General features: G+C 34.5%; 1 protein-coding gene across 1 annotated transcript in view; it reads right to left on the bottom strand.

Moving 5' to 3' along the window:
- Atr (ATR checkpoint kinase) overlaps nt 1-20,660 on the bottom strand; it is a 106,220-nt gene that overhangs the window by 25,284 nt on the left and 60,276 nt on the right. Inside the window, exons 29-36 of the mRNA XM_076868263.1 lie at nt 18,959-19,123; nt 17,473-17,564; nt 14,161-14,252; nt 13,643-13,820; nt 12,258-12,437; nt 11,674-11,833; nt 8,608-8,787; nt 3,560-3,702 (exon numbers count right to left, since the gene is read on the bottom strand). Of these exons, the coding sequence (XP_076724378.1) occupies nt 3,560-3,702; nt 8,608-8,787; nt 11,674-11,833; nt 12,258-12,437; nt 13,643-13,820; nt 14,161-14,252; nt 17,473-17,564; nt 18,959-19,123 (1,190 nt within the window). The remainder of the gene's footprint in view (nt 1-3,559; nt 3,703-8,607; nt 8,788-11,673; nt 11,834-12,257; nt 12,438-13,642; nt 13,821-14,160; nt 14,253-17,472; nt 17,565-18,958; nt 19,124-20,660) is intronic.

Raw genomic sequence — 20,660 nt, 5'->3', positions numbered from 1 at the left:
ATTTATCAGTATACAATTTTCATCTAGTCTAGTTTCCTCATGATTCCATAAACAAACCACTCAATCCTGTTTCTTGTTAAATCTGTGAAAAATTAGTAACATTCTCTCTTTAATGAAAATAATTTTTGAGACCTAGACATCAGTATATTTTATCCAAAAGTATTTATTATGGCAAAATATACATAACATTAAGTTTGTCATCTTTACCATTTTTAAGCATATAGTTCAGTTGTACATTCACATAGTTGTTTAACTATCACCACCATGCATCTTTAGAAATTCTTCATCTTCCCCAACTGAAACTAGACACCTATCAAATACTCCCTCCCCTCAGCCCCTGACAATCATTATTCTGCTTTCGATCTGTGAATTTGAGTACTCTAGGGCACCTCATTTAAGAGGAATCATATACTATTTGTCCTTCCGTGAATGGTTTATTTCATTTAGCACATTTATGTCCTGAAGGTTACCCATATTGTACCATGTGTCCTCCTTTTTAAATACTATTCCATTGTATGGACACACCACATTTTGTTTATCCGTCTGTCTTTTCAAGGGATGTTAAGTTTCTTCCATCTTTTAGCTTCTCTGAATAATGCGGCTACGAACATGGTGTACAATTTTTTTTGAGAACTGGGCAGGGACAGTTTTATGACACAGAAGTATATTTGCTTTTGTGTTGCCATATGAGAATGAGGGGATTTTCCTCTCTTGATATCTTACTACCAATTAAGAAAGCTGGCAGTTTTTTTTTTAAAGGTACACACTAGAGGTTTTTTTGGGGGGAGGAGGGGTTTGTGGTACCAGGATTGAACCCAATGGTGATTAACCACTAAGCCAAACCCATCCCTTTGTAATTTTTATTCTGAGACTGGGTTTCACTAAGTTGCTTAGGACCTCGCCAAGTTGCTGGAGTTGGCCTCAAACTTGTGATCTCTCTGCCTCAGCCTCCTGAGTTGCTGGGATTACAGGTGTAATCCACCAAGCCTGGCCACTGTGATGTTTTTTATAAAACATTTTTATTTATTTAAATTGACAAACATCTCAATGAAAGCCATTGTAGCTGGGTGTGGTGGCACATACCTATTAATCCCAGCATCTCAGGAGGCTGAGGCAGGAAGATCATGAGTTCAAAGCCAGCCTCAGCAATTTAGCAAATCCCTGAACAGTTTAGTGAGACTCTGTCTCAAAATAAAATATAAAAGGGCTGGGGATGTGGCTCAGTGGTTAAGTACCCCTGAGTTCAATCACTGATACCAAAAAAACAAAAGAGCCATTGTAACAAATTTGCATTTCTGATGTTGAATGATATCAGCATTTTGTATATACCTCTGTTGTCCATTTTATGTATTCTTTTAAGCAATATCTATTCAGATCCTATGCCCATTTTAAAATTCAGTTGTTTTCTTAATACTGAGGGTTATGAGTTCCTTACATAGTTTGGCTATTAACTCCTTTTTAGATGTATGGTCTGCAATTATTTCCACCCATTCCACAGTTTGCCTCTTCACTCTGTTGATTATTTCATTGGTTGTGCAGAAGGTTTTTAGTTTGATGTGATTCCATTTGTCTATATTTGCTTTTGTTGCCTGTGCAAGAAAAGGGTCATAACCCAAAATTAATGGCCTAGACCAGCTTCATGGAGTATTTCCCCTGCTTTTTCTTTTCATAATTTTACAGTTTTATGTCTTACATTTAAGTCTTTAATCCATTTTGAGGTGTTTTTTTTTATGGTGTGAGATAAGGGTCCAAGTTCATTCTTCTATATGTAGATACCAGGTATCCAGCTGTCCCAACATTTATGGCATCTTTGTAGAAAATCAACTGACAATAAATGTGTGGATTTATTTCTGGGCTCTTTATTCTGTTCCATTGTTATGTATGACTATTTTTATTACAGTACTATGTAGTATTAATTACTGTAATTTTATAGTATATTTTGAAGTTGAGTTGTTTGATGCCTCCATCTTTGTTCTTCTTGCTCAAAACTGTTCTGGCTATTTGGGATTTTCTGTGTTCTTTAGTTCCACATGAATTTTAGGATTTTTTTCTATCTCCACAGAAAAGGGAGGTGGGGGTACCACAGATTAAACCCAAGGGTGCTTTACCACTGAGCTACATTCCCAGTCCTTTTATTTTTTACATTTTTACATTATATCTTTTTTCTAAGCTGCTAATGGTCTTGCAAAGTCGCTGTGGCTGGCCTTGAAATTGTAATCCTTCTGCCTTAGCCTTCTGAGTTGCTGGGTTTATAAGCATGTGCCATCATGCCTGGCTATGAAGAGAGTACTTTTGAAATCATAAGTTTTAAACTCAAGATTGCCCAAAACCCATGATTTCTGGACTTCTACTTCTGTTATCTTAGCTAATATCAGAAAAATATTTGTTATTTGTATGACTGATTTTGGTATCTACTCACATATTCTATTACGTACAATTATTTAAATGTTTTATATACTTTTATGGTTTCTCTACCTAAATAAACTGAAGCTCCTTAAGGGCAAACAGTGATACTTAGCAAATAAGTTAATAAGGTGTTAATAATTTATTTTTAATAATGTATGAATAATGATTAATTAATAAAATTAGGCTTTGGATTTTATATATGTACAAGGAGCCATAGATGAAATATTCCCCAAGGCCATGCCCATAATGACTGACTTCTTCCAGCCATACTCCAACTGTGATCACTTAGTAATCCATTAAAATTATTAATCTTCCAGATGGATTAATCCACTGATAAGGTCACAGCTCTCATAATCTAATCAATTCACCTCTGAACACTCTTGCATTATCTATCCTCCCCTTCCCTCTTCTTTGCTTTACTTTTCTGGTACTGGGAATTGAATCCAGGGGAGCTCTGGCACTGAACAAAGCCTTTAAAAAAATTTTTTTTTTGAGATGGGGTTTTGCTAAATTGCCAAGGCTGGCCTGGAACTTGTGATCCCTCCTTAGTCACTAATATTACAGGTGTATACTACCAAGCCTGGCTGAAATTAAAAAAAAAAAAAAAAATGTATGCATGTATTAATTTTCCACCAAGAAAGTTTTTAAAAGTATAAGGAGCTGGGCACAGCTCCCTGCAGCTTGGGAGGCACAGGCAGGAAGATAACAAGTTCAAAACCAGCTTTAGCAAGTTAGCAAGGCCCTAAGCAACTCAGCAAGACCTCTGTCTCAAAAAAATATAGGGGCTGGGGTTGTGGCTCAGTGGTAGAGCACTTGCCTAGCATGTGTGAGGCACTGGGTTAGATCCTCGGCATCACATAAAAATAGAAATAAATAAAATAAAGGTAGTGTGTCCATCTACAACTAAAAAAAAAATTTTAAATAAAAAATGGGTGAGGGACTGGCTCAATGATTAAGCGCCCCGGGGGTTCAATTCCTAGTACCAAAAAAAAGAAAAAGTAATAATAATAAAAAAGTATAAGGAAAAAATTTAAACTTCACCAAAGGTTATAGACTGAATCAATGGTAAAGCAGAAAACATTCTGAATATGCTGAGATATATGTTAATAATTATTCTGACATATATAGGCAAATATGCAGTTCTTACACTTACCTTCCAAAATGAAGGACTATATACCGGATAAGATCACCTTGCTTTTCCATTTTGTTGTCTGTTACCATGGGCATCAATTTGTCATAATACTTGGCAAGGTAAAAATGTCCATCCTCCCACTCTGGGAGGAACAAGGTGACATCCTATAAAAGAGAACAAAAGATACCTAAGAAAACGTCACACTGCTGGGAAGTAAGTGTGAATAGGTTTAGGGATTCTAGTCACACTTGATATAAGGCCTACACCTACATGAAATTGTTACCTGTAACTTCAGCTAGCTATATAATATTCCATTATAAACTATGCTAATTTATCCATTCTATAACTGACCTTAGGGTTACTTTTACTAAAAAACCTAGAAAAAAATGACATTATAAACATTCTTTTACATGTCCCATGAGGACATGCTGGGTTTTATTATATTCTGGATATGAACCCCTTATCATTTATAAATGTTATAAATATCTTCTAACCTGTGGCTTGCCTCTAATTTAAAATGGTGTTTTCTTAAGCCAGATACAGAAAGACAAATATTGCATGTTTTCTCTTATGAGAGGAAACAAAAATAAAAATTACTTGGAAGTAAGAGAGATTATTAGGGAAAGGGAAGAAATTTGTGGAGAGCAGAAGAGAGAAGGGAGGGGAAGAAAGGGAAGTAACAGAGGGTGGATATAAACAAGGCATGAAATATCACTGAGAATGGTGGAACTCGCCTGTAATTCTAGCAACTCAGAGACTGAGGCAAGAGCATCGCAATTTTAAGGCCAGACTCAGCAACCTAGCAAGACCCTGTTTCAAAATTGAAAAAAGTAAACTAGGACTGGGGTAGCAATGGTCAAGTGCCCCTGGGTACAATCCCTGCTAAGTACCCCAAACAAGGACAATGTATATATGTATGGAAGTGTTACCGTGAAACCTACTAATCTGTACCATAAATATGTGTTAATAACGTAATTAATACTAAATTAAAGTACCACAAACTAAATTAAAAAATTGAAAAAATAAAACGGTATTTTCTGATGAACAGAAATTATTGTTTAATTTATTGTTATGGTTTTGGTCTATTTAAAGGTCTTTAGGCCTGGTAGCTCAGTGGTAGAGTCCCTTCCTACCATACACAAGGCCTAGCATTCGAAGTTAGTTTTTGTTTATGGTATAAAGCAATTGTTTGACTTTTTTTTTTTTTTCCCCTGTAAGACATCCAAATGATATAACTCCGATTTACTGAAGACTATCCTTTACCATCCTACAATACAATCTGGAAGCTGTCTGTGCTCTCTCTTCTGTTCTACTGGGTTTTATGTGTCTAACCTCATATGAATATACTACCATTTTAATTACTCTACCTTCAATAAGTCTTGATATGTATGCAGGTTATTCTCAGTTTGACAATAATCTACAGTTATACTTGCCACCCTTGAGCCTTTTCCACCCTGCTCAGGGCCCAACAAGATTGACATTGATGACTTACATCAATGGGCCTGTGTGGCCTCAAGCATCCTGTGAGGTTCAGACAATGGGAAGTTGGAACAGGAGGATGGTGAGGTTAAGGTTTTTATACCCTATGGTTTACTCCGAGTTGGGCTCCAGGTGACAGTGGTTATTTCTTTCCCTAAAGTCAAGTTCTGATAAATCTTTTGATGGACATATAACTATTTCTCTTGGGTAAACACCTAATAATGGATTGGTTAGGTCATGTGGCAGGTTTATATTATCTTTTCATATTCCCACCAGCAATGATGAGAGGTCCAGTTATTGGAATAATAAGTACTGCTAGACTTTTCAACTTTAACCATTCTGATGTGGTGAACTGGTTATCTCATTGTGGCTTTAATTTGCATCTTCCTGATTAAATCTGTTTTTATGTACATTTTAGTTATTTGTATATACTGTTTAGAAAGTGTTTATTCAAGACTTGGTAGATCATTAAATTTAGTTGCTTGTCTTATTAAATTTCAGGTTCTTTATAATTTAGATATAAGTCCTCTGTCCTTACAGGAAATACATTATTTCCTTCCAGTCTATGGTTTATGTTTTCATTTTCTAGATTATGCCTTTTATAGTAGGTTTTAACTTTGATGGCAATCCAATTTATTAGTTTTTCTTTTAAGGCTAATTTTTTTGTGATTAAAGAAACATTTGTCTAACCTAAGGTTTTAAATATTTCATTCTATTTTCTTAATTTAGACATTTATAATTTTAGTTTTTCAGTTTAGGAATATAAACTGCTTTGAAGTAACTTAAAGTAGAACGATTATGTTTTTCTCACAGAAGATTTCCAGCTGTTCAAACACAAGATACTTGCAAATGGTACGTTTTAAATTATTTTCTTGCTGACAAAAAAAAAAAAAAACTGAATTTTTTATATACCATTATATCAAGCAAACTTCTTAAACTCACTTGATATTTCTAATAATTTATCAATAATCTTTTCAACTAAGTAATATCATTTCATATTAAAAAATGTTTAATTTTTTCCCTGATTCTTTATTTCCTTTTCTTCACTATTACACTGGTCATACTCTCAAGTGTTTAACAGAATTGGAAATAGTAGGCATCTTATATTATTCTCCATCTTAAAATGAAGGCTATCAACATTTTACTGTAGAGTAAAAAGTTGTACACTTTCTGGAAATACCTTCCACCTTAATAAATGATGTTCTATTCCTAATTTGCTAAGAATTTTAAATTATGAATAAATAATAAAATATCAAATATATTCTGCATCTACTGAAATGATTATGACTTATCTCTTTAATTTTGTTAATATGGTAAATTACACTGATTGACTTTCATCTGACCACCTACTCTGTACTCCTACAATAAACTTAACAAAATACTTTGTTTAGGACTGTTGAATCTATTTCTCTAAGTAGATTATAATTTTCTTTCTGTGGAATGTTTTTGTTTGGTTCTGGTATCAAGACTATTCTGAATTCCTAAAACTACCTGGTAAATGTTTCATCTTTCCCTATTCTCTATGAAAAAGTTTTTGGGAAAAAAAAAATCTATTATTTCTTTTAAAATATCTGGGACAATTCAAAAGTAAAGACAATTAATTCTGTAGTTACATTTGTGGTAAGTTGTTTAATTTAGCAGTTAGTGAACTACTGAGATTTTCTATTTCTTTCTTTTTTTTTTTTAAAGAGAGAGTGAGAGAGGAGAGAGAGAGAGAGAGAGAATTTTTTGATATTTATTTTTTAGTTATCGGCGGACACAACATCTTTGTTTGTACGTGGTGCTGAGAATCGAACCCGGGCCGCACGCTTGCCAGGCGAGCGCGCTACCACTTGAGCCACATCCCCAGCCCCTAGAGATTTTCTATTTCTCCTATGTCAATTTGGTAAGTTCTATTTTGTCCCCCCTAAGAATTTATCATTTAGAAATTTTCAAATGTGTTAGTGATGTCCACATTCTTTTATAATTTTAGTAAGCTCTGTAATAGTAATAGTGATGGTCTTTATTAATTCCAGAAATCAGTTATTTGTGGTTCTCTTGTTTGTTTAAAATATTTTTTAGTTGTTGATAGATCTTAATTTTCTTTATTTATACATGGTGCTGGGGGCTGGGGATGTGGCTCAAGCGGTAGCGCGCTCGCCTGGCATGTGTGAGGCCCAGGTTCGATCCTCAGCACCACATACAAACAAAGATGTTGTGTCTGCTGAAAACTGAAAAATAAATATTGAAATTCTTTCTCTCTTAAAAAAAAAAAAAATATATATATATATATATGTGGTGCTGGAAATCGAACCCAGTGCCTCACACATACCAGACAAGGGCACTACCACTGAGCCCAGTCCTAGCCCCCTCTTGTTTGTTTTTTGCTTTTGCTCTGCTGGGATTCCAACTGGGGGCCTCATGCATTGACAAGTGCTCCACTGCTGAGCCACATCCCAGCCCTGTTTTTATTTATTTTCACATTTATTTACTTTTTCTATCCTCTAATTCTCTCCCCTCTACTTCTAAAACTTTATAATCTCATGAAATTTATTACATACACTAAGGTTCTGAGGTTTGTTTTTAATTTTTATCTTTTTCAATCTCTTTTTCCTGTCTATGACTGATTTTTAAGTTTCTGTTCCCATGTCTCTAATATTTACTTTTGCAATATCAAATTTGCTGTCAACTTCATTTTAATTCCCTGGGATAAATACCTAGGAATTGCTAGGTCACTTAATAGGTATGTATTGATTTTTTACATTCCCATAGCAATGATACATTTTTATATAAAGAATTCCATTTGGGTAATTAAAAAAGAATAACTTCTCTATTGAGATATAACATACAAACTATACAATTCAAAAGTCAAAATTCATGCTTTTTCTTTCTTTCTTCTTTTGTTTTGTTTTGTTTTATTTTGGTGCTGGGGATTGAACCCTGGATCTTCCAAAATCTTTCCACCTAAGTTTATAAAGTATACCTTCACTTTATTTTTTTCCTTTCTTTTGTTTTCTTTGTAATTCCCCCCTTTTAGTCCTTTTCTAATTTCTCTGACCTAAATACTTAGTTCATTATTTTTGAGCCTTTACCTTCTTTTAATACATGCAAGTAAATTTTTAAATTCCTTTTAAGCATGCTTATAGAAGTATCTTACAGGTTTTGATGTCATAATTCTCTTTATCATTTAATTCAAAGTATTTTAAAATTTCCATTGCAATTTTTTAATTGAACCCTGGGTTGTAAAAATTAATAACTAGTAAGGAAGTTATACATTGGTTTTTCAAAATTTTCAGGCTAGGATGCAGTTAACTTTGGGAAGGTGGGTGAAGATATGATGAGTGGGGTCAAAAGAAGGGGTTGTGGAGTGTTGCCAGGCCTACTTCTTGACCTGGTAGATGGTTTCATGAGTGTATTTACTTTGTGAAAATTTCTAAACTAGGTGGTTTCATGAATATATTTATTTTGTGATAATTTCACATACCAATGATATATATACTCATTAAAAAGTCAGTTTCCTATTTTTTACACATGTGTATGTGGATCTGAAAAATCATTTTATCCAGTTTATAAACTGTTTCTAAATGAAATTACATTATACATATACTTGCCTTATATTTTTTCATAATTGCATTGCTTTCAAAGTTAGCAGTTTCTTCCATGAAACGACCCACTAGTAGTGTAGCTCGACCATGAATTAACATGTTCTTACTCTCAGTTGGGGTTTTACTTTCAGGAAAACATAATTCAACACCCTTTTGAAGAACAATAAGTGCCTGGTGAACATCGCCCTAAAATAAAAAGACAATAACAAACCTTTAAATTTAAGAACACATTTCTATTTTTTGCCTTTAAGGTTCATTAAATATACTGAGACATAAATCCATTTGTAATTTTATATTTATTGCTCATTTCCCTCTTATTAAAGAAAAATTCTAAAAAAGGGAACACTGATTCATTTCATGCAGAATTCATATTCATTCATTTACTCATTCATTTTATACTTAAAGTGGAGGGAAATGAAAATATATGTAGATGATTTAGAATAATGATCATAAATAAACTGAATTCACTAGATTAAAAAAGTTGATAGATGTAGCAGGACACTGGGGAGTATTCCTGTAATACCAGCAGCTAAGGAAGCTGAGGGAGGAGAATCCTAAATTCAATCCTAAATTCAATTTATGAATTATTCATTTCTAGAATTTTCTATTTAATATTTTCAGTCAATAATAAGCCTCAGCAACTTATCAAGGCCTCGAGCAACTTAGTGAGACTATGTCTCAAAATAAAAAATAAATACATAAATAAAAGAGGGCTGCAGATATGGCTTCATGGTTAAGCATCCCGGGGTTTAATCCCTGGTAGAGGAGGGGAGTTCTTAGATGTATGTGCAAGGACCTGGGTTTAATCCCCAGTACTGGAGGAAAAAAAAATCATACTCAAGTGAAGAAACAGACTACATATATATATATAAAATAATCAAATATTATATTAAGTACTATAACATCGGACAACACATGAGTATTAGAGAAGACAGGGGAATTCCCTAAATCTAACTGAAGATACACGAAAATAAAAGACAGAAGTAATCAGGAAAGGTTATCGATGTGGGGGAGGAGGAGATCTGAATTAGATTTTAAATAATCTGTGAAAATTTTCCTGGCAGAGGATTTAGTGAAGGACATCCTAAGAAGAAACAATGATTTTAATTGGGAGAAAAACAAGATACAGATAGTCTCTGACTTATGGTTTTCACTTAAATTATTCTGATCATACAACAGTGTAAATGTTACACATGTTCAGTAGAAACCATACTTTGAACTTGAATCTGTTCTCAATCTGGAGATATGATACTATGATGTTGGGCAGTGGTGATGAGCCACAGCTTCCAATAAGCACATGATCATGAAGATAAAATAACTGATATTCTATAGTATACAGCAGCCCCCCTTATCTGTAGGCAATATGTTCTAAAATTCCCAGTGCATGCCTGAAGCTGAGGATAGTACAAAAACCTATATATATATATATTGTGTCTTTTCCTATTCACACATAACTGTGATAAAAGCTTAATTTAATAAGAGAATAACAATAAAGGAGAATAATTATAATATACTGAAGTACAGTTATTTAAAACTTATGAATTATTCATTTCTAGAATTTTCTATTTAATATTTTCAGTCAAAGGTTGGGTATGGGTAATTAAAACCTCAGGTAAATAAAACCATGAAAAACAAAGCAAAGGATAAGAGGGTGACTATTATAATATTGTGCTGCCAAACTATTATATCAGGTAGGTTAGGTATAAATGCACTTATTTTCAACTTATGATAGGATACAGCCCAATAAACCCATAAGTTGAGAGGCAGCTGTAGGCTGATTTTAACTGAAGCATAAATCATTTGTGAGAGAGTGACAAACATAGCTTAAAAGGTTGGGTGGTACTTGATTGGAAAGGGCATTGTATACTTGTTAGATTTAATCCTAAAGGTATGAAGCATATTTTGAAGAGTTTAATCTTTTTGAAGAATCAATAAATTTCAATGTGTACCTTGGAAAGACCACAGACAGCGGTAATATACATGGAGGAACTGTGAGATCCTAAAAAAGGTTGTTAATGTTATGAAAGGCTGGAAATAATAAGGGCATGGATCAAAGCAGTGAAAACAAATAAGAAGGAGAGTACTCAAATATTCCTAAGGTTGAAGAACAAAGGATGTGAAAAGTGAGGGTGAAGGCTAGGGCTGCAGCTCAGTGGCAGAGCGTTTGTCCTGCATGTGTGAAGAACTGGGTTTGATCCCAAGCACCACATAAAAATAAACAAATAAAATAAAGGCATGCAGTCCATCTACAACTACAAAAAAAAAAAAAGATGAAGGTGAGACTTGTTTTATATGAGAGGATGGTGAGTGTCTTGTTTAGAAAAATAGGAAACATGGGAAGAGAAATGTAAGTATTAAGAGAATGAATTGCATTTTGAACAATAATGAGTTTAAGCAATATACAGACTAGCACAAGCTTATAAAATGATCAGATATCAATGAACCAGGATGAATTGTTACTTCTCTCACCAATGCAAGAAACATGTCCTCCCCATTCATTTTTCAGCTACCACAAAGTTGGTACAATGTCAAATGGTATCAACTACATTTGCCAGGTATTAATTTCAGAAAATGCTATCAATTCTAGACTAGTGACAAGCATAAAACCTCCATTCCTATTGCTACTGCTTTAACCTGGGGATCTCTAGGGACATGAGTTCTGCTACTAGGCCCTTTCTGACATGCTAGAATGGAAGTGAATTTTGATAGTAATATGGGGAGGGCCATACAGAACAGTGTTAGTTCACTTAACACATATTTATTGATTGTCTATTAACATACCCTGTGTACATTCAGAAGATAAAAATAAAGTAAGAACTCGTTATTCTCCCCAGGAAAATTGTAGGACAGATGAAAACAGAAAGAACTGACGTTCAGGCTTGAAATGGGAAGACCTGAAGACTGTTGGATAGAAGAAAAGTCATTCCCAGACTCTTATAAACAAATAATGATAAGAAATGACAGAAAAAGGTGGTTCTAATTTAGATTAGGAATCTTCCACAGTTGAGTTTTTGTAGGAAGTACATAATTCCCAACAGAACATATATCTGAAGACATAACCTTGGCCATTACCTTGGACCACAGCCACTTTGCCCTTTCTACACACAGTTCCGCGAGTCGAGATTCCCCTGCATTAAGGAGGGCATTGTAGGCAGTCTGGTGGTGGCCGGCCTTTCTAGCTACTCTAGCGCTCTGTAGCCAACACTCTCCAACCATTTCATTGTAATCTGGTCTAAAGGAATATGATAAAACATGGAACAAAGAACATTTGTAAGTGTATGAATAACTTAATTAAAGTATCTCTTCCCAACACAGAACCTTCTCAATATACTATTTCAAAGGGATCAATGATAAATTTGTTTAGGGAAAAACCCTGATTGTAATTTTCTTAGAGTGTTCTGTTTTTCTCTCTTATGAAGACTTTATTCTTGGCTTACATTGGAAACTTTCAAGATATTTCCTAATAGTAATTAAAAGAAATAGCATATAAAATTGATTCTTAAGTTCTAAGTTTGTTTCAAACACACAGTGTAGTCTTAAGCACTGAAACGATTAACCTAGAATTCAGAAAATAAAAATATTCCCAAATAATATCCAAAAATAATACTAAATTAAAGAGAACTGAAAAGAAAAAAAAAAAAAACAATGTGAAAGACCTTTTGTTGAGGCTTAATAAAGCCCTCCGGAGGGCCAGGATGGGTTCCTTGGCTCTGTAGGAATTCTGGGTCATTTCTAGTCGAGCTACCCAGTTTAGGGAATCTTCTTGAGAACTGTCACCTAAAGACTGTTGAAAAAGTGGTTTGATGCTATGCTCCAACTCACACAACATGTGCAACCTGAAGACAGAGATAGTTAAAATGTTGTCATATTCAGTCTTACAAATCTCGTATGTAAAGCATATATGAATGTATGTACCATATTGAGGATAGAACCCAGGGGCACTGAAGACCAGCATCTCACTAAATTGGTGAGAATGACCTCAAACTTGTGATCTTCCTGAGTTGCTGAGATTACAGGCTAGTACCATTGTACCTGGCCTAAAGCATGCACTTTATTTATTTATTTAAAAAATAACTTTATTTATTTATTTTTATGTGGTGCTAAGGATCGAACCTAGGGCCTTGCATATTGGGTTACTTATATAGGAAATAAATTAAGATATTACAGAAAGATAAATGTGTTTTTGCTTTTTGTTTTTTGGTATCAGGGATTGAACCCCAGGGTGCTTAGCCACTGAAACACATCCCCAGCCCTTTTTATTTTTATTTTGGAGACAGGGTCTTTCTAAGCTGCTTAGGGCCTTGCTAAGTTACTGAGGCTGGCCCTGAAATTGTGATCCTCCTGTTTCAACCACCTAAATTGCTGGGATTGCAGGTATACACCACCCACACCTAGCTGTTTTTGTTTTATCAGCCCCATAACTGCCTTTTCAATTAAAAAGGATGTATGTTAGAATATTTAAAAAAACACAAAAAACCAACTATAGGTGAAAGTTTAAAAAGCTACTTTATGTAGCTTACCAATATACCAAACATATTATCAGAGTAACTTACTCATAAGAAATTTTCCATAATCCCAGCAGCTCAGAAGGCTGAGGCAGGAGGATGAAGAATTCAGAGCCAGCCTCAGCAAAAACAAGGCACTATGCAACTCAATGAGACAAATAAAATATAAAATAGGGCTGGGGATGCAGCTCAGTGGTTGAATACCCCTGAGTCCAATCCCTGGTTTCAAAAAAAAAAAAAAAAAAAAAAAAAAAGCAATCCTGTCAAGTGACATTTACAGACTAGGAATCTAAAAATGGGAACCCTAAGACAAGAATGGTGGTGCACACCTAATAATCCCAGACACACGGGAGGCTGACGCTGGAGGATTGCAGCCTAGAAAAGTCCGTGAGACACTGTTGCAAAATAAAATAAAAGGTTGGAGATATAGCTTGATGATAGAGTGCTTCCCTAACACATGTGCAGTCCTGGGTTTGATCCCTGGTACTGTGGGCCTCCACCCGCCCCCCAAAAAACACCCAAATACCCCAAAATACCTCACAATATATTCATATCCTCGTTGGTAAGAGCCTCTTTCAAAACTTGCAGCTGAAAGAGGCACAATTTGTTCTGCTCTCACTAGTTTCAATGTGTCATAAAAAGCTGTGACATCTCTTTTTTTGGCTGACAATAGTAGCTGTCCCAGTCTGACACTCCATGTTGTAGATTTCCCATCTGAAACAAATGAAGAATCAAGAAATGCTATTATAGATGGGTCTAAGAGCCAGCTTTTATTTCAATTTGATGAAATAATCAGCAGAAATACTGAACAAATAATTTCATTCTATTTTGAACAGCTAAACAGGTAATCATAAGACAGGCTCAGGGGTTAATTATAAATGTTGCTAAACTATTGAGGCTTGAATATTTATGGCCAATTAAAAGTGATTATACTTTTAAATTCAATTTAATACAAAAATATAGTGCTGGAGGTGTGTGAGTCAGGAACATTTGGAGAGCTGCATAGGATACTCATTACCAAGGGTCTAAGAAAGTTAGTTACAAGTAATTTTACCTGCTGCTAAATAGTTTTCCACCAAATCCCACTGTGATAATTTCCAAGCTGCTTCCACTCTGTATGTATTTAATTCATCTGTCCATTCAGACCTATTAAAAGAAATTCATATCAACTGAATTTTATTTTTTCAATGTTTTAGATATTCCATTTATTATACTTACTTATTGCTCTATTTGATGCATTTGTTTTGTATTTTGTACTTACTTACAAAATAATTATCTTTATGTAGAAACAACCCTCCAAAATTGTTATTTTTCCATTCTTCAAAAACATTTACCTTTTATTAAACTACATCTGATAGAAAATCCTTGACAAATAAAACTGTGTCATATATTAGAACAGAGTTAATCCCTGGATAATAACACAGCTCATTGTAAAACTATCTGTATGCTTAATCTGAAAAAAAAAAAGCATGAATCAAATACAACCAATTGAATGTACATGAATTCAGAGATAAATTTGGGCCCCTTAGAATTTTTAATCCAATTTAATACAAAAAATATATACCAAGGGTAGAAGAAAGTTACAAGTGATGTGTCAAAGGCCTAACAAAGCATACAAAATTAGTTGCCAACAACATATTGCTAGTGTTAAACTATTTTTAGTTACTTTAAAATTTGGGTTTGCAAAATCATTGAGATACATATATACACATATATATTTAGTATATATACTATTACATAATTTATATTATATAGTTCAGTAATATGTAATACATAAAGTATGTTATTTATATATTTATTTATTTTTAAGAGTTGGGGTCTCATGTTGTCCAGACTGATCGTAAACTAGGAACAAGTGATCCTCTTTCCTCAGCCTTCAAAGTAGCTGAGTCTACAGGTATGTGCCACCACACCTAGCTGTTAGGCTTTTTTCTGCAGGATTCTACTTAGGTAACACTAGGATAAACAATACTATTTTGAATTATAACCCCATAGAAGCAGCTAGACTTTCCTTAATGTTTCTTCTCTATGAATCACACCATTTGAATATCTGCTATACACTAGATCCTGTGCTAAGCCATTTTCCTATTTAATTATGTAATAACACTGCATATAGCATATATGTCCACATTTTAAAAAAATGTTAAGACTCAAGAAAAGCTGAAACATTATTCTGAAAAGTCTTCTTTGCTCTTTCTGAAGTAAAACCAGAACGTCGTAACAAATAGCCTAAACATTTTTATTTTTTTTTAATTTTTTTTTTAAGAGAGAGAGAGAGAGAGAGAGAGAGAGCGCGCGCGCGCGCGTGAGCGCGCCAGGTGAGCGCGCTACCGCTTGAGCCACATCCCCAGCCCAACATTTTTTATTTTTTAAAAAAAATCTAAAAATAGCTACCTAAAGTATTGAGCATGCTCTAATTTGTAAACATGAACACCACCAAAAACAATTTAGAACAAGGGTAAAATAAATACAACGGAAATGTAATTTTCCAAAGCCCAATTTTGAATGGCTTACTATTAGACACAAAAACATCAAACTTTCAGAATAAAAATCTGAGTAGTGGGCTGGGGATGTGGCTCAAGCGGTAGCGCGCTCGCCTGGCATGCGTGCGGCCTGGGTTGGATCCTCAGCACCACAAACAAACAAAGATGTTGTATCCGCCAATAACTAAAAAATAAATATTAAAATTCTCTCTCTCTCCCCTCTCTCACTCTTTTAAAAAAAAAATAATGTTTAAAAAAAAATCTGAGTAGTATTAGGAGTATTTGCTATTGAGACAGGAGGTGTCATATTAAACCTTATTCTGAAAGTACCAAATGGCAATGAGGATTATGCTGTTAAAATTTTTCCACACTGGGCTGGGGTTTTGGCTCAGTGGTAGAGCACTCGCCTAGTAAGCACGGGGCACCGGGTTCAATCCTCAGCACCACAAAATGTAAAATAAAGATACTGTGTCCACCTAAAACTAAAAAATAAATTTTTTTTTTCAAAAATTTATCCACACAGACAAGTATCTTAAAAAGAATTATATGTACATCAAGCACAGTTGATAGTTTTGAAGAAATATTTATTTAAATGAGAAACAGAAATTCTCCCCAAGGAAAACATGTTCCCTCAAAGACCATTTGCTTTACTATAACATAATTATCACTTTATTGGTCTATGCTTTTTTACAACCCCAAATTGGGGATGTGTCTCAGACCTAAAAAGAAGACATGGGGAGTCTAATCGTGTAGTGTGTCATAAAGAAGCACCCAACTTAGCCAGGTGTGGTGGTGCACACCTATAATCTCTGCAGCTTGGGAGGCTGAGGCAGGAGGATCTGAAGTTCAAAACCAGCCTCAGCAACTTAGCAAGTCCTTAAGCAACTTAGTGAGACCCTGTCTCAAAACAAACAAACATGGGCTGGGGATGAGGCTCAAGCGGTAGCGCGCTCGCCTGGCATGCATGCAGCCCGGGTTCGATCCTCAGCACCACATACAAAACAAAGATGTTGTATCCGCTGAAAACAAAAAAATAAATATTAAAATTCTCTCTCTCTCTCTCTCAAAAAACAAACAAACAAACAAACAAATAAAATGGACTGGCAATGTGGCTCAGTGATGAAATACCTCTTGGTTCAATCCCTGGTACCAAAAAAAAAAGCACCCCAATCTGATCCATGACTTTCCCAAATACTCCTAAAATCATTTCATTCATAAGATCAATAAAACCTATCTATAACATATAGCCACTTTTCCCGTACTTCTGAAAAGTTTGCCTCATTACTTCATGAATTCCACAACTGTGATACCATCTGACCAACAGTTAGCCTCTCTTCTCTTGCCATTGTAGGGTGGTAGTTTTTATGAATCACAGTCTTAGAACATAAAAAAATCTATATTTAAAAGAGACTTCCTACAAATTGGTCTAACTAACACCCCTGGCCTATGTGTTCTTTGATGAACTGAGATCCCATTTACCGTTGACCAGATCTCACTGCCCAACAGTTAGCTGGGGACTGGTTAGTAAATTAAGAAATAAGGTTTTCAGCTACCAAGAACAAAGCTGAGGGATGGGGATGTGGCTAAGTGGTAGCGTGCTCGCCTGGCATGCATGTGGCCCGGGGTTTGATCCTCAGCACCACATACAAAGATGTTGTGTCCGCCAAAAACTAAAAGAAAATAAATGTTAAAAAAAAATTCTCTTTCTCTCTCTCTTAAAAAAAAAAAAAAGGTAGAAAAAAATTTCTGTGCTAATTTCTAACACCATAAAAACATATATAAAAACACTTCATTATTCAATAAACATTAAGCTGCCCCATTTGAAAATTAAATCCCTACTCAGAGAGAATAACAAAAGAAAACCATTCTTCAGAAAATATTACCTGTTAGCATGCACTCCATTCACCTGAGTGATTACAGTAGAAAGCTGACCAAGACCTAACATGGACTTCACTACACCATGATAATGAATGATCTAGAAATGTAAAAATAAAAGATGGTAATTATTACTTCAAATATTATTTTGGAGACCAAGAATAATTTAAATGATATCATTAAAATACTATTTATCTCACTATGTCATGTTTTTTAGTTCAGCCATGTTTTTTAGTTTAACTTGCTTGCCTATCTGGCAGGACCTACTATCAAAGTCCTTACATATCTGAAGTAACAGAAGGGCTGGGGATATAGCTCAGTTGGTAGAGTGGTTGCCTTGCATGCACAAGGCCCTGGGTTCAATCCCCAGCACCACAAAATAAATAAATAAAAATAAAATAAAATAAAGTAACAGAAGAAAATGTAGACAACAATAAAAATAAATCTAATATTGGATTTATTATATTTTTCCACATTTGTTCTAATATTTTAGTTCAGGTCAAACATAGAAGTAATGAGTGTAAGAGTATCCAATATCTTAATTTTTTGTTTAAAGATATGTCATAATTCTTTAATGAAAATTAAAACTCTAAAGTTATGATGTTATAAGGGGCTGGAGTTGTGGCTCAGCAGTAGAGTGCTTGCCTAGCATGTGCAACCTGCTGGGTTCAATATTCAGCACCACATAACAATAAATAAATAAAATAAAAGTATTATGTCTAACTACAACTAAAAAATTTTTTAAAGTTATAATGTTATTAATATAGATTTTTGGACTTTCATAACTACAATGTTAAGCTGAATTACATATAGTTTTAAAAATCAAAAATTGTGAAAAATAAAAGCCTCATACATTAAACTTCTGTGCAAATAAATGCTATATATGCCAAAAAGCAAAACTCTAAGATGAGACTCTAAGGCAAGATTATAAATTAATAATTCTAACAGTCTTTACTGCCCCAGTAAATAACCTACCCCTCTTTAGCTCAGTTATTCTAATAGACTCTTTCAGAGATTTGCAGGTGGGTTGTTAACTGTGTTTTGGGGGAGGGGGGAGGGGAGGGATGAGAAAGAAGAGGGAGTGGGGGAGGCAAAGAGGAAGGGGGAGAGAGTTAGAGTGTGTGTTTGTGTGTGTAACAGGAAAATGTTTCTCAGGTTGTAGAAAATCACTATTATGAGCATGGCTCATACTTTTAATAAAAAATGAAAATGATATAAATTTTAGTTATTAAATGCATATTTTATATAAATATAGTCCACAATAAATCTCATCCATTTGGGTATTTTCAGGTCATAGCAAGGATTGGAAGGGATTTTTTAAATCATTTAGCACAAGTCAAGTCTCTAATTTTATTTGTCAGGAAACTCAAGCTCAGTGGGTAAAATATTTTCCAGACACACAAAAACACTGGAAGAGACAATACTGAAACTTAAGGTTCTCAAAGTTCCTAATCAGGGCACTTTTCATTATCTGCCTTTTAATTATTACCTTACCTGGTCTGGTTCTAGCTGAATAGCCCTGTCATAACAAGCAGTAGCATCCCTCAGCAAGCCAATGCTTTCATGTTCAAGGATCTGTTCTTTTAGAGATGGTTCTGCCTTTCGAATTGCGCTTACTCCAGCCACTCCATCTGGTTCATGCATAGCAGCATACAGTTTCTTTGTTCAACAAAAAGTAATCAAATAAGGAAAAAAACAACAACTACAAAACCACCCATACAATATGTAAATAACATAAGAGAAATTTTCCCTCAAAGTAACAGCATTTGAAGGCAGATTCACAGTAAAATTACAAGCTTTTCCAAGCATTCTGTTACCTCTTATTTCACTTAAATACAAATATACATTAGTATCTATTATTGATCATGAGGGATGCAAGGAACTTCAAGATTCTGAAACTCTCTTGAAACCAACTGATAACAGATTCTGTTGAGTACAGTTCATTTGAATACATTTCAAATTTTTTAAGAATTTAAATAAGCATTTTAATATATTGGTATTGAGATATCATCAAGAAATCCAAGACATTAAAATATGGGCTCAAAGGTGATTCAGTTTAAAGATGAAAATTTGGGAAGCAATTAACACAAAGACATTCTTTGAAGACAATGAAAGATCTAAGAAATGCACAGAGATAGAGATGAAAAGAAGCTGGAGGAGAGTAGAGGTTCTATCTTTAGACAAAGGAAGCATTAGCAAATTAAACTGTCAGAGGAGAGATTAGGGAAACTGGAAGAAATTTAAGGAATAAAATAATCCCAGAAGCCATGAGGGAAAAGCAAATGTCTTCATGAAAAGGAACAATCAAATGATACTGTGGGTTCAAGAAAATGGGAAACATCTGTTAAATTTAGTAACATGGAAGCCATTGATTTTCTTCCCAAGAGTAGCATCAAGTAAAAAGAAAAAATGGGCAAAGAGTGAATGGTGGGCTGTGGCTGTAGCTCAGTGTGCAGAGTGCTTGCCTAGCATGTGCAGGGCACTGAGTTCAATCCTCGGCACCACATAAAAATAAACGCATAAAATAAAGGCAATCTGTGCATCTACAACTACAAAAAAAAAATTTTTAAAAAGAGTGAATGGAAAGCAAAGACAGTATTAGCAAGTCAGATAATTCTGTCTAAAACTGACTTGTGAAAAGACAAATAGAGATGGTACTTTCCTGAAGGAGGACTTAAGATCAAGGGCATTATAAAAAAAAAAAAAAAATTAAGATATGAGATCCCAGAACATGTCTATGTACTCTACTCTGGCTCAGGAAGATAAATTGATACAAAGAAGAAAGGTGTATTTGAAATAGTGAAACTCTTGAACTCAAGAACACAGGAGGGCTGAATTTTGACAGGAAGGGATCCTCCCTTAGGAATAACATAAGGGAAGAAAAAAAAAATATGGTGCAGATGCCACGCAGACATCTGGCTTCTATTTTCCTAATGAAGGATGAAGAAAGATCAGTTGAGATAAAAGTAGAATCAGGGAAATGAAGAAAATATATAATGTTCTGGAAAGTGGGAAAGTAGGCTTATTAGAGAAAAACAGAAGTATTGCAGGCAGTATTAAAGACTCCTACACTGTGGTAAAGATGTTTGAGATTCTAAACTTAAAGGAAAATCAGTTATAAAAGACATTGGGCACTTTTTCTTCAGGAATGTTCAGCAGTTTCCATGCAGATGCAAGAAAGGAAGATGGGTGAGTT

This window comes from Callospermophilus lateralis, chromosome 10 (assembly GCF_048772815.1).
Source record: "Callospermophilus lateralis isolate mCalLat2 chromosome 10, mCalLat2.hap1, whole genome shotgun sequence".
NCBI classification, from domain to species: domain Eukaryota; kingdom Metazoa; phylum Chordata; class Mammalia; order Rodentia; family Sciuridae; genus Callospermophilus; species Callospermophilus lateralis.
Note: the sequence above shows the minus strand (reverse complement) of the source record. Positions and strands in the feature narration are given on the sequence as shown.